This window comes from Neodiprion fabricii, chromosome 2 (assembly GCF_021155785.1).
Source record: "Neodiprion fabricii isolate iyNeoFabr1 chromosome 2, iyNeoFabr1.1, whole genome shotgun sequence".
Classification (NCBI taxonomy): domain Eukaryota; kingdom Metazoa; phylum Arthropoda; class Insecta; order Hymenoptera; family Diprionidae; genus Neodiprion; species Neodiprion fabricii.
Window position 1 is genome coordinate 25988202 of NC_060240.1, and position 14052 is coordinate 26002253.

The window sequence follows — 14052 nt, forward strand, 5'->3', positions numbered from 1 at the left end:
CAATACACAGCGTAAGCTTCCCGTGAGTTAAGGATGGCGACGGAATAGTTAACAGGGTGTATTGGACAAATGAATGCGGCACTTCCAACTCACCTGCATGTTTGAACTGTCGAACCAGGGTGAAACTATGCCAAAGACAAATATCTATCACACTAGCATTCGAATTTGCAGCATCTATTGTTATCCTGCACCAAATTTATCAGCGCTGAATGTAAATTATTATTATTAGCGCTGAGAATAAAATCAATAAGTAAATGAGACGAAAGGAGATGCAAAACCTTTCTTGCTGAACTCGATACAGCTAAGTTTTAATTATCATGCAATTAAATTCAATGGAAGAAAGTTACCCGCCGTCTAGCACTGCCACTCGTGGCACAGCGGTGTAAGTCAAAATGCTCGAGATCAGGCGTTTTCGACTTTAATGGTACCGATGAATGGAATGAAGAATTAAAAAAATTAAATAAGATAATAGTTATGAAGCAAAGAAATAGTTCATGTTATGTACGGGAGATTTTTATTGCAGCTAACAGGAAATTATCTTACAATCGGTAAAACGGATATAAAATAATGAGGTGATTGAATGATTTAAAAACTAATCACGACCTCCATTTCAATGTCGATTTTTGCACCCATTGTTTTACGGCATCTGTGCGGGTCGCAAGTTTTTATTTGTGATTTATTGCAAGATTGAACTGTAAAAGGACAACTTCGTACGTGACGATGGCTCCAGCTATCTGAAAATCAGGAAATTTGAAAATTATTAGAGATTACGCTTGTCACAAAATCAATCTGTCGACAAGTGTACGACGAAATGAGTGGATGTAAAAATTGAAACACTTAAGAGATATACCAGGAAATTTTTAAAATACAACGAAGAATATTTCAGAAAAATTTGTAGACACGAATAATTTCTTTCTACGATAAAATTCATAAATTAGTCGATGACCGATTCTAATGTATTTCATGGAAGTATGATGGCGGGATGGGTTTTAAGCGATCTGAAGTAGCAAAATTCAAATTTTTATTATAAAAGCTGCGATAGAATTCGTCACCACGGTAGTTGATATTTTTCATTATTTGTACGTGGAATCAAAACACTCACCGCCAGCATGAAGTTTCTCGTGATTGAGAAGAACCGTAATCCAGATAACGCGATGTCGTCAGTCGCGAGCTGATGTTCAAGTCTCTGTGTCTGTGAAATTGAGAAAAACAAAACAATTGTCACCAGGACAAGACATTCCGAAATCCACAGACTCGATTCGTGAAGAAATGTATTCTCAGAAATCATTACACCAAAAAACAAAAGGTTTCAGAAAGTGAACACTAGAAAGATGATTTAATTGGAAACATACTCATTTAATTATTTATTCTGAGAGATATAGAGACGAGAATTCCATTATTCACAAATCACATGTATCTTTGAGTGAAAAAAAAGAAACCAAATGGTTAGCGTGCCGGCTCGTTTCATTTGAAAATAAAATAAGTTGTTACGAGTAGGATCAATTAAGAAATTGCTCAGTGATTTCATACTCGAGGAAATCTATGATGCCATCATAAAACTTGGTGACTGTCATAACCCGTTATAAAATTTTGCTGCACCCTAATTTACTCTAAGTAAATTTGAAAAAATTTTATAGACCATTACCTCGATGCAGTAAGCCTTAGCAGGGCAAGTGTAAAGCACGGGTAAAGCGATTCTGCTCTGGTCGTTAATTCTGGCCGCAAGTAGAGTGACGCCAACAGTCCGTGCGACGAGGAACGCAAAGGAACCGAAGAAGTACACCGAGTTTAGAATTCCGTCTTCATCCGGCCTCCTCCATTTTTAAATGGGCAAAGCGAAAGCGAGTAAAGATTAGAATATGCCTGCATAAGTAATTTTGAGTTGCCTATTAAAGAAGAATGCAGTAGAACCTCGTCGCTGTCGACTCGGAGTGATGACCCAATAAACCTCTTTTGAAATCTGGTCTACATACCAGGGGCGGGATTCGAGTTTCGAATTTGGAAAGTTCCGAAAGCGCTTAATTCCTAGTTATTTGGTGGCAAAACTTGAAGTACAGAAATCTGACTTTGAAGAAACCGTAAGCTCAAAGTTCCGAAATGCAAGATTCTGAAAATTCAAGTTACGATAGAGCAAAGTACCGAAATGTACATTGATTATTGAGATGAAACTAATTTGCCCATGCAACTTCCACGGGTTTATATCCTCGACAAGTCCATTCGATCACCGGAACGACTTTTTAGTCCCTAGCAGCGTGGCAAACTTTAAAGTACCATTCGCAAAACGCTTTCGGTAATTCCTACGCCGTTGAAACCAAATCCAACCATGTTTTTATAGACTCGTTGATAACTTCGGTTTATCCCTCCCACGACACTTTGGAGACAGTGCAGAAACTTCTGTTGAAATTTCGTAAAAATCAGTTCAGCAATTTTTGAGATCATTCCCAAACAGCACGCGACTGGAATTCGTCAAAAATAGGTCTATAAGATGTCCTTGGGGCTTTATAGACGTGAAAAGGTGGGACATGTTACATTCTTCAGAAGTTTTTTTTTTCTGATAACTTCAATTTTTGTGCTCTCTAGGTTGGTAAATACGCCAGGACCGAGCTGTAAAAAACAACGAGGTTCTACCGTGTATCGATCTTACGACAAGCCGTTGAGCAGCTGAAGGCAAATGAAGTAGAGATTATTCGCAAATGAAAGTAAGACTATCGGCGACACGTCGTTGTCGACTCGCTTGACCAGGGCGCTCAGAGCTGCGTAATTCTCTCTCAGCACCCTCCATTCAACGATCGTTGGAGTCGTCGCGTTTGCCGACGTCATCCTCGTGTTCAGGGTCTTGAATCTCTCCGCCAACCCGGTTGACACCTAATCGAAAACGGAAGTGTCAATGCCACGATTATACAGTAAAATGGGAAATCGGTTGAGGAGTTTATACCTTGAGTTTCCCGTGAAACTTGCCGCTCAACGCCTGCGGACAGGCAACCGAAGCTGCATTCTGTATCGCAACGTATTTAACACGCAGCTTCGGTTGACCATCTGCTGCTGTCAATTGGCGAGTTTCGTAAAGTTTGGTAAAGTATATTCGAATTTGATCGACTTTGAGGCAAAGAGGACCCAATATCGACTAAAAATTGAATAAAGGAAAGTCAATTTTTTTCGTAATTTTCTATTCGATTAAAATCGACAGATCATCTTCCACTGAATCGGAAGACTTTTTGTGTTCGGTTAAGATGAGTAGCAAAAGAAAAAAAAAAGAAAGAGAAACAGCAATTTTGGTTAATCTGATGGATTTTTCAATTTTTCATTTTTTGTTCCCAAAATTCAAGTATTCGGACATCACTTTTGTTGCTGAATTCATCGCGCTGTATTATTCATGGGTGAGAAACAAAGAACCATATTTTGCGTTTATTCCATGAATCACTCTCTATACGAACCGAATACTGTAGCTTAGATTCTTACCAACATCACGAAAAGGTCGGTGAAGTTCCACGTGAAGGTGGCTATCTTGCTCACGACGAACAGAAACATTCCAACTGCAAGGTTGTAGCCCCCTGCGATAATTTTGGGAAAGAGTAAAGATCAATTTAACTTGATTCACGCGATAAAAGTCTCACTAAATCTCATGCAAACTTTGAGCGAAACGGTTAGATCATCCACGAATCAATTAGATATTCATTTAACGAAAACTAAGGAATATATTCTTCAGTGGAATTTAACGGGTTTTCTCTTACAGCAAAATTCGGTGAGGTATTTTCTTTCGTTATCAGTAAAACTTTGGCTGTAATTTATCATTTACATTGCCGCAGTTCATTTATTGTATCATCGTGAACTTTGGAGTCAGCAAAACTTCAACCCTGTGAAATTTGTGATAAGAGAAACTGAAGTTTCTCCCTTGTAAGAAAGTACGTTTTTTTTTTTTTTTTTTTATTCAATAACACCACGGAACCGATGTACATATCTTTTTACTCTAGCAGAGCGTGAACTTCGTGAAAATGTCAAGAGTCTTGTTGTAACGCTTTGAACGAATTCAATACTTCGATAAAAACTCAATCTCAAGCTGATACTATCTTCCGTTGGAGCAGATCAGTGAAAATTCTGTTCCAAAGTATTACGTTGAATAAAATATTGCCGGAATAAAATTGTTCAAAGAATCGAACATAAGCAATTACAGCAACACGATGAAACGAAATACAACAAATTTCCACTTACAGACGCTGATTATAAATTCATGAGAATTGTGTGAATATTCGTTAAGGAAATTATTCAGGCTCATGTTCGCCGTCGTGTTCCATCTGTAATTCGGTGTGTTTTTTACCATGCTCAGTGTATGTTCCAGCAATGCACACGTCAAGACGATTCCGGTGATCACGGAAAACTTTCGCCTCAATCGAGGACGACCCCACCTGCGATGAGAATTAGAAAAACGAGGCAGGAATTAGTACCGACATTGTTATTTGTTATTGGAAACTGTATTTTTCGTCTAGTTCTCTCCATCTAACAGTGAACGTTTAGTATTTATTTCCGGTCCACGATTTAACTTGATGAAAAATTTTCAAATTGTCTAAAAAATATTCAACGTTAATAGCTAAAAAATCTTCACGTGGTATGAAATCTTAATGATTGAACATTTTTTAATGGTTAGCTGAATATCTTCGAACTATTCTTGGGGCTTCGATGATTCTTCGTCAAGTTTTACAGAGGAAAAATTCGATGAAGTAATCGAGGGTTGCGTGATACTTATATATTTGCCGAAATTCAACTTTGCGAAATTCGGTAATACATTTTTCGCGGAACGCTCGTGGCAAAGAACAATCAATTTCAGACGTCGATGAACGTTTTTAGTGAATTCAATATTTCCAACCAGCTTGGAGTTTAGTCCGTAGCCACAAGAGGAAAGATATAGAAAAGAAAAATTATGGGAACAAAACAACACTCCGCATAGTCCAGCGAATTATTTCACCTGTCAATTAGCTGCTCCATGGCTCTCCATTCCTGTTGCAAAGGCGCCCAACGCGGTGCGAGCCATAAGAAAAGGAACGAGCCCAACACGCTGTTTCCGTAAAACACTGCTCCTGCTGTTGCTGCCCCAATTCCGCCTGGAATGCGTAAAAGCCAGCTCATTCGATTCAAATGAATATTTTTCTGGTAAAAAAATGATCCAGTTGAATACCGATCACTGATCGATGAAAACGTACAATCGCAAAATTTGAGACATTTAATCATAACCAATTACGAGACAAGCAATTAGTTTGTGAAAATTTTTATTTTTCCGAGCATTTTATACTGCTGTAAAAAACGAATTTGATGAATAAAGGTCCGGAACTTTTTGAAACTTACGTTAATTGTGAGCCCATAAAAATGAAATTTTTTCGATTTTGGTAAAAAATGAAAATAATTAAGGACTGAGCGGTAACCGGAACTAAAAATTTCTCTCAGTGCATAAATGAAAACAAAAGATAACTGTAACATTTATCTACAATTGTTTATCAATTTTTTGCGACACTATTCAATGATCGACACTTGAATGATACGGTCTTTCATCCTATCTAATCAACGCACGGCGCGGCAGCTTTTAGCGAGGCTTTTAAGGGCTCAAAATGCTTATCTCACACAAAGACGCAGTAGGTGTGTAATATATTGTGCTCTGATAACGTTTACAAAATTACTATCGCCACTCGTGATTTTGTCGTGGTAATTATTATTTTGTTTTTAATTTTTTCTATCAGTTCAACTATGAACATGTTTCCAAATAAATCGCATCTGCTCTTGATTTAACAAACATAACTCTAACGGGAAAAGAGATTTTTACTCATGAAAAGAAACTTCTATTTATGTTTACTGTACAGTCCTTAGTTATTTTTATTTATTGGCGTAACAAAAAAATATAGTTCTGAACACAAAGTGAAAATGAGTTTTGTTGCTGTGATCAGTAAATCTATGAGGTGAAATCGTTCAAGATTTCGAATTCGAATTTTAGATTTACTTAATTTTTTTGATTATCGAAGGGAGAGTTTTTCAATCCTTTGAAATTTTCAACTCAATTTGTACTTGAACCACAAATTTTTCAAACCTTTCCAGTATCAGCTATTGAATTATTGGATATAACTCGACAACGAAAAGAGATATTTATAAAATTCAGAACACGTTTTTTTTTCTACAATCATAGGTTCATATTGAAAATTTAAAAAAATTGTATTTCCTTGCAATCATTAAATTATTCGAGTTCTGAATTGAAAAAAAATTGTTTTTTGACATGATAATCGCGTTTCAGTTTCTTGCGAAAAATATCTTGAACAGTGTTGGTTTTTCATAAATTTTCAATCCAAATATTATTCCTCAGTACTGTTACGCAATCGAAGAAAAATTAATCTAATAACCACGATTTTATTACTTTCGTTTAAAAAAGAAATCTTTTTTTCTTTTTTTGCACGAAGTTAAAAATGCAAGTACTTGAGCTTTCCTGCAGGTTCACACTCACCTTTTATCTCGAAAGTCTGAGTGTCGACGGACCTGACCATGTGAACGATGGAAGAAAGCGCAACGACCAGCATCGTCAGGGTTAAAACGGAGGCATAAATGGCGCGTAAGGTTCTTCTCCGGAAGGCCAAACCTCTGGACGAGGCACTCAAAACCCCGCAAACCGGAAGTAAGCCGAAGCACTGAGCCACCAATAAAATGGGACCAATCGCGCAGTGGAAACTCTCCGGATCCTGCTATTAGAAACGAAAAAGCATTTCTCTTCAGAATGTTGTTCAATTGTCAATAATGTTCGTACTTCTGGGTAAAGTGAAAATGGAAATTCAAAAACGTAATTTAAATTGGCAAATGTGAACGGTTGCATTGAGAACTTTTAAAACGTTAAATGCGGAATGCCATTTATATTTCAAATGCTCGTTTTAAATGAAACCATTCCAAATATTACCCAGCAGTTGATATTCGCCACTGATAACCTGGCATTTCGGGTTTCGCGGGATTTTATATATTATTCAAAAGATTCTAACAATTTTCAACGTTGTTTTCTACGATTTCAGGAAAGTGATAATCGTTTCCAACAGGTTCACGGTGTTTTGGTGGTTTGAAAAACTTAATTTGTTGTGTGCTTAATGAAAAGCTCCGTTGGATTTTGAGAGACTACGAACGATTTATAAAGAGCAATTCAACAACAATTTTTCACAATTTGGTTAAACTTTAGTTGCTTTTAACTCCATATGTATTAGCAAATGAATTTGAATCGTTCAAAACGGTTTTAAAAATTTTCATGAGATCGTATTAGTGACTTGAAAAGGCTTCCAATTCGGTCTAATACCATTTGAAATACAGTTTTTAAAAACTCTAATATACTTTCAGACATCCTACTGTTCGAAAAATTTCACAAGTTCCAAAGTGATTCAAAGTCTATTTAATTTCTTTTACCTTTCTCGTTCACAGCATTTTTACGCGAGATAAGTACAATTTAAAACAATGTCAAGGAGATTCAAATAAATTTTAGGAATTCAGTCGGATTGCACAAGATTTTGAGTGGCTTTGACAGACTCGGAATAACTGACGTTCAGCAAAGGATTGCGGGAAATCTGAAAAAACGCAGGTGAAGAACACACAAAAAAGTTTTTTAGTATCTTATCGTACACGGCGAAAGAAGTTTTTTTTTTTTTTTTCTAGCTCAAATAAACGTAGCTATAAGTATTCTGATCGCAAGTTTATTAAATCAAGCACCATTTCTTTAAATTGATGACAGACTTCTTTGACGATATTTTGTAAATTTAACAACTTCTTCTGCGTGTGTCTCGGACAAAAGTAAAAAATTATATTTAAACAACCACCTGGCACAAAAGCCGGGATTCCTTTTGTCGCTGGGAAGCGTTCGACGTGTTGAGAAAAAGACCGGGTTTCGGTACGCCAGCATCGGCCTGATAAGCAGAATCATCGGAAGTCGTAATCGCTCTTCTGTTCAGTAGCGGCCAAATTTTTCGCGTGTCTCCGTTGCAGAAGATGTTTGGATCGTCGACGTCATTGCGTCGATCGTTTCGTTTCACCGTCATTTGATCAGTCACAGCTTAGACCTCCGGTTCACGTATCGTATCTAGTATGTTGCGCCACTAAAACAATACCGTAACACGACAAAAGTTAATATTTTCACATTCCGTCTTGTTCCAAAAAATTCACGATAAGAAAATATTGGAATTTTTCTAACGCGGTAATTGAACCAGTGATTGCAAATAATTAAATCACGGCAATTTTTCGTTAATCGATCATGGTATCGACTATTCTCATCGATTTTACAAACGGCGAACCGTCATATTGAATTGTAATTTTCCTCATATAATGCCACAATAGCGTCTCTCTACAAGTGATGAGGATCAATTTTTTTCTCACTTCAAATGAGATTTTATATTTTCAAGCTCGTCGAAATTATGTAGTTTTGTTTATTAGGGTCTGAATAAATAATACCATCATATAGAAATACAAAATAAACATAATGAACGTTTAGTGTCTGATATTTTCTTCTTGTTTTATCATTGTTTCAGCTTCTTTCGCATACCGAGTAAAAATGGAGTAACTGGAGGATCAATTAATTTCAGTTCTAAGGTGGGAAGTAGATGTAGGCGTGACGGTCATGAATATAGTGACAAGCCACCGTGTGGTCAGAGAAATAACGCGCATATGAATAATGGAAGTGTGGTTATTAATCTAAGCTCGCGAAGCTCGGTTTCGTCAATTAATTAAAGTAGCGTGACGTGCGATCGTCATCCAACTTGTTATCACGTCCAGCCTGTAGTTTTACTCTAGAAAAATTACACGAGTACTTAATCAAATATGCGTAGGTATAAACGCCACAGGCTATTTGTTACGAGCTGAGAAAGACATGAATGTGTGAGAAAATACTTACTCATAGAAGTTTTAGGAATTGATGGGACGAATGGATTCACTAGAAGCCAAAACAATGATCTTGCCAATTATTTGTCGCAAATTTCTCTGCCAGTCAAATGTGATTGTTACACTTATTTGATTACACGTATACAATTTTTTGTTTTGTATATGTTACTTCACGAATTGTAGCCTGTAAAGTTTTTCATTGTAACGGGATTCTGAGTTGTTAAATGAGTAATGAAAATGAAACGCCATTTTTCAGAGAACAAAAATTTTATTCTAAGTAAAAATTTGTAGAAATCGGTAGATGTCAATTTGTTTGGAAGAAAAACAATTAACAAAAGACGAAAGATCTACGACTTGAAGCATTTTGAAGAAGAAAACTTGTATATTACGAATAAATATTAGTTCGGGTAGAAAATAATTAACGATTTAATCAAAAGCACGTAATTGTAATTTGCCTCTTTTTTGCATGATATTGGAATCTTTTTAAATCGAGGCATGAGAATTCTCTATTAAAACTGCATGTTCATATATCTCATTTTCAAAGTACTATTTGTCAGAACACCAAATTTCTTACAATGCGAAATACTTCAAAAAAATTTGCGACGGCTTTTTTACCATCGAATATCGAAAACGACGTTTTACATGACTTATCGAAAGAATATATGCGATTATCTATCATATTCATTGTTGCATATTGTGAAATCCTTGATGAAAATCTATGCTTCCTTTTCGCGAGCAATTTTCATGGGAATAAACACATTCTTTGTACCTAAAATTACTCAATTAACAAACGCTTCAAAAGCGGATAAAAACTTACGAAGGTATATTTCAAAAAACGTGAACAAAAATGACACACGCATTCTCTAAAAATCTCTACAAATCCAGTAATATTAACAGAAACTACATAAAAAGATGTTTGAATTTCTTCATAAATTTTGAGTCAAATATTCTGGGTTGAAATTCTATTTAGTTCCACTGACGAAGAAACAAACAAGCCATTCATAACTAATGCTAAACCACGTACATCAAAAAAATATATTCGACAAATACCTAAATCGATAAGAAAAGACATTAAATCTCGTCTAATCTAATGTTCAAATTTTGTTTTCACAGAATAACAAACATTTTACACCGCACATGAGGTTCGTAGCTACGTGTTTGACTTAATAGTTAGCCGTGTTCTTTTAGCGATGAGTGCAAGCTGGAAATTTTACAACTTACAGACACTTCACAGGCTGGAGCGAGAATAAAAAACGGCAAAAAGTTATAGTAACGTCAAATGAAGATTCGTCGAAATTACGGACTTTCGTGATAGAAAAAAAAAGCCACTCTTACCCGGTGGAAAAGCTTACTCTCATTATGACCCCTGCCTAAATTTCCAAAAACTTGAAAGCTGCCGAGGAGACGACAGCAATCGGATGAAGCGGTTCCCGATCGGAAGACCGGGTCGCACTGCCCGCTTAGAAGCTTTAGATTAAACGCGAATTCCCGACGCGTTGCGCCGGATGCGTCGGCTTTGCCTGCGTCTGACCATAACGCGCCTACGACTACTTGTAGACACGATATATACGGGCGAATGGGATTGAAAACGGCGTTGGGCAGTATTCGGTTACATTTGAATTACAAATTGGAGAAGTGAGTTGGAATTGAGATGAAAATAAATTATTTAAAAATGTATCAATCACTAAAGTGAGTAAATTTATTTTCAATCACAAATTGCAAAAGCATCAATCGCCAAAGTTGGTGAATTTGTGGCAATTACAGATTTCAAATTTATCAATCACCAGAGTTGATGAATTTGTTTTCAATTACAAATTACAAATTGATCAATCACCAAAGTAAGTGAATTTGTTTTCAATTACAAAAGCATCAATCACCAAAGTTAGTGAATTTGTTTTGACTTGGAGATTACAAACTTATTAATCAGGTCAGTGCATTTTTTTCAATTACGAATTACAAATATATGAATCACCAAAGTTGATGAATTTGTTTTCAATTACAAATTGCAAAAGCATCAATCGCCAGAGTAGGTGAATTTGTTGGCAATTACAGATTTCAAATTTATCAATCACCAGAGTTGATGAATTTGTTTTCAATTACAAATTACAAAAGCATCAATCACCAAAGTTGATGAATTTGTTATCAATTACAAATTACAAATTTATCAATAACCGTAGTAAGCAAATTTTTTGTCGATTACAAATTACTACTGAAACGAAGTGAAAAGTAATAACCCTTACAATTTGTAATTGGAAAAAAAATCAACGACTATGTTATAAAGACAGTATATTTTGTTTTCAACGATAAACTATACTTTTGAAACCAGTTGAAATTAAATTACTCCTTTAAGTTGTATTTCATTTCGTATCCAATTTCGTTTCGTTTTTGAAGGTAATTTTTAATTGCAGGTTTCGTTTCAACTACGAATTACAAGAGGATTACTTCGTACTTTTCTAGTTACAAGTAATTGTCTTCGTTTCTTATAACAAATAATCAGTTACAAAAATTCGTACACTGGTTGAAAGGATACCTTCGCACATTTTATGAATTCAATTTTTCCACGGTTGATTTACAACGTGATAATGGTCGCTGTTGTCACTTATTCTTGAACATACACAGTATACGACCCAGCTGTATTTTCACCCTGTTCTTTACCAAAATTTTCAGGCCTTGGATGATAACTATGGCCGAAAGTTTGATATTTTTTACGTTAAAAAACATTTATTACTCATCCGTTAGGATTATTGATGTTGTTTACGAATCAAGGTTTTCTCTCATTTGGTTAAAAATATCTTATGCTAAAAGTCATGAGATCCAAGCTTCCTTTCAAACCAACTTGAAATAAACTGCATTCGCGAACTTTCACTGTTGAATTAATTATTGGAGGAAATGCAGGAAAAAATGTCCCATTTCGCAATGTTATTGAGACCGTAAAAATGAAAAGTTATTCAAGTTTCTAAAATTCGAACTATTGTATTATGTTCTAAAAACAATCTCTTGGAAAAAGAGAAAAAAAGACATTGGTCCCCAAATAATCAGATCTATAAAAATCAGGATTGCGTAATCCTGTTTTTATAAATTACTAATGTTTGTGAATTCATTCGTTATTCGCTTTTAGTCTAATCGATATCGTAAATTCCACGCGTATTTTTTTTTTTCTTTCTTTTTTCTCGTTCAACTTTAACTTTACTGGAATCGCACATTCGGATGTTTGCAGATTATGTTTGCCCGTGCACGAATATTGCGCGGGTTCAATAAGCCTGGTTAGTACTGGCACAAGATAAAACTATTACCGGTCGCTTATTGTAAACCGAGGAGCAATTTTCATAAAGCCTGCCTCAATATGGTAACTGATAAGCGTACTGAGGCCCGAAAATAACCGGCCGAATGAAAACACTTCTCGAAAATGAGTAAACGCCATGATTTACAATCTGTTACGCTGGCTAATATATTCTGTACAAAATCATTTTCCGTACTATTGGATTATTGTCAAGAAAGAGTTTATTCACTAGCAGGATTCACTGAAATTTGATAATGAGAAAAATTTAAGAGACCTCGAAAAGTAAAACAATTTTTTGATGTTCGTACAAAAGCTGAACAGGTTGGCAAAAGTCTTTTGATGAATATTATTATTCAGCAGAAAAATTTGCTTGATTAGTCTCAAAACGAGGGTCACGTTTGTTTTGAAATTTGCAGAACCTATTTTGTGTTAATCCTCGAAATTTAATAGTTGTATCCTTTGTGATTCGACAAGAATCAACACAATTAAAGGTCAATAAATTTCAATGATTAAATTGAAATCCTTTGATTCATTCGATGCAATTTATCTGTGTTAAAGTTTAAAAATTTGATTGAAATTCCATGAAAAATCACCGATCAACAAGCGAGATTGCACATTCTCTATTAAATTATCAATAAATCCGTTACCATCAGAAAATAAACTGTAACATACTTACTTTGTATTTATTCATAATTTTATATTGAAAATTTACTTAATATACAAGAGGTAATAGTTTCATCAAATCTCATCGAATAGCTACGGAGAAAAAAAAAACAATTTTTAATTTACAACTGTGTACTTTGCCGCGAAAAGCTAGCGGCGAACGCATGCGAATACAATCGAGCTGTTTACTCAGAGAAGCTTAAAATCGACGTAGTTGAAATCATATAGAGTCGTGCGTATCATGCACACGAACATGTGTGGCTCGGGAAAACATCGCCCTGATAAGGGGGCTCATACCCAGTGCGTGCCAATCATTATATTATCTTTCCGATTGCGGTGGGTTCGATGAGAGATGGGCGCAAGTCCACGGACTTCCCGTTGGACGCGTTGCGTTAATCAAGCTGCTAGATCGCGTTCGAGAAATTCCGTCGCCGAAGTACCTATTTTCAAATTATTTTTCATTCGACAATAGAACCCTCTGACCTTTATACCGGGGATATTTTTTGGTGCGAGGAGTTTTATTCAGAATGAAGACAACCTTGTAGTTTGACATCAATTGACATGCGATTACATCTCGATCGATATGCTAACAGCCGCTGGAAACTGTGTATTCTAATTTTACAAACAATTGTCATGACGATTTATGTTGGAAGGACATTCTTATTCCGTACATAATTTATTACAGGGTGACCTCTGATCGTGGATTGTAAAAGTCCCTAGTTTGGTTTTCCAGATCCAAAATCACAATTTTACAAACACCTTGTGTGTCTGAAAATTGAAATTATATCAATCATTATAAGTTATATTCGATCTGTTTTAAAGTCTTTGAATTTCACTCTTACTTGAATTTTTTGTTATAAACGGTGAATCGGGCATATCCAATTACGCTGAATATTGCGCAAAAGCTGCAACATTCGGAACGGTATAAAAATTTCAGTTTTCTTTTTAGAATTTCCATAAAATTTCGTGCCTTATTTTTAATTATTTTTCCAGGTTAAATAAGAATCCCCAGCTATTCAAAGTTGAGTAGCAGCCCTGATAATTCAATCTAAACCCAGTTGAATGTCTTTCCTTTCATAAGATTTTCATGTGCTTTTAAATTGTATTTCGCACAAAATGACAAAACTTACATGGCTAAGCGTAAAGAATTATTTTACGTCACTGACAGCGCGAATGCAATTTTTTACAATTCAATATTGGAGTCTTTTTTCACCTTTTTCTTCATCCTCCCCAGA

At 35.5% G+C, this 14052-nt stretch overlaps 1 protein-coding gene across 5 annotated transcripts; it reads right to left on the minus strand.

Moving 5' to 3' along the window:
* Positions 1 to 524: 524 nt before the first annotated feature.
* On the minus strand, positions 525 to 10385 carry LOC124174658 (gustatory receptor 5a for trehalose-like). 5 transcript variants are annotated; one of them, XM_046553973.1, is made up of 10 exons: positions 10227 to 10385; positions 7821 to 8096; positions 6479 to 6713; positions 4961 to 5096; positions 4210 to 4403; positions 3460 to 3551; positions 2645 to 2865; positions 1646 to 1814; positions 1103 to 1192; positions 525 to 734 (listed from the first exon to the last, which is right to left on the minus strand). In XM_046553973.1, exons 2-10 carry the CDS (start codon positions 8037 to 8039, stop codon positions 666 to 668), a joined length of 1425 nt encoding a protein of 474 aa, XP_046409929.1. In that variant the 5' UTR covers positions 8040 to 8096; positions 10227 to 10385; the 3' UTR covers positions 525 to 665. The 5 variants fall into 5 exon arrangements, with proteins under 5 accessions (XP_046409929.1, XP_046409932.1, XP_046409931.1 ...); XM_046553976.1 differs by having other exon boundaries at positions 4961 to 5075; positions 10210 to 10385; XM_046553975.1 differs by having other exon boundaries at positions 4961 to 5081; positions 10210 to 10339.
* Between the last annotated feature and the right edge of the window lie 3667 nt (positions 10386 to 14052).

Coding starts and splice junctions, on each gene's coding strand:
- LOC124174658 (XM_046553973.1), bottom strand. CDS start 8,039: ATGACGGTGAAACGAAACGATCGACGCAATGACGTCGACGATCCAAAC. Junction 2,866..3,459: donor CCGACCTTTTCGTGATGTTG/GTAAGAATCTAA, acceptor GTTTTCGATTAG/GTGTCAACCGGGTTGGCGGA. Junction 735..1,102: donor CGAGAAACTTCATGCTGGCG/GTGAGTGTTTTG, acceptor CCTGATTTTCAG/ATAGCTGGAGCCATCGTCAC.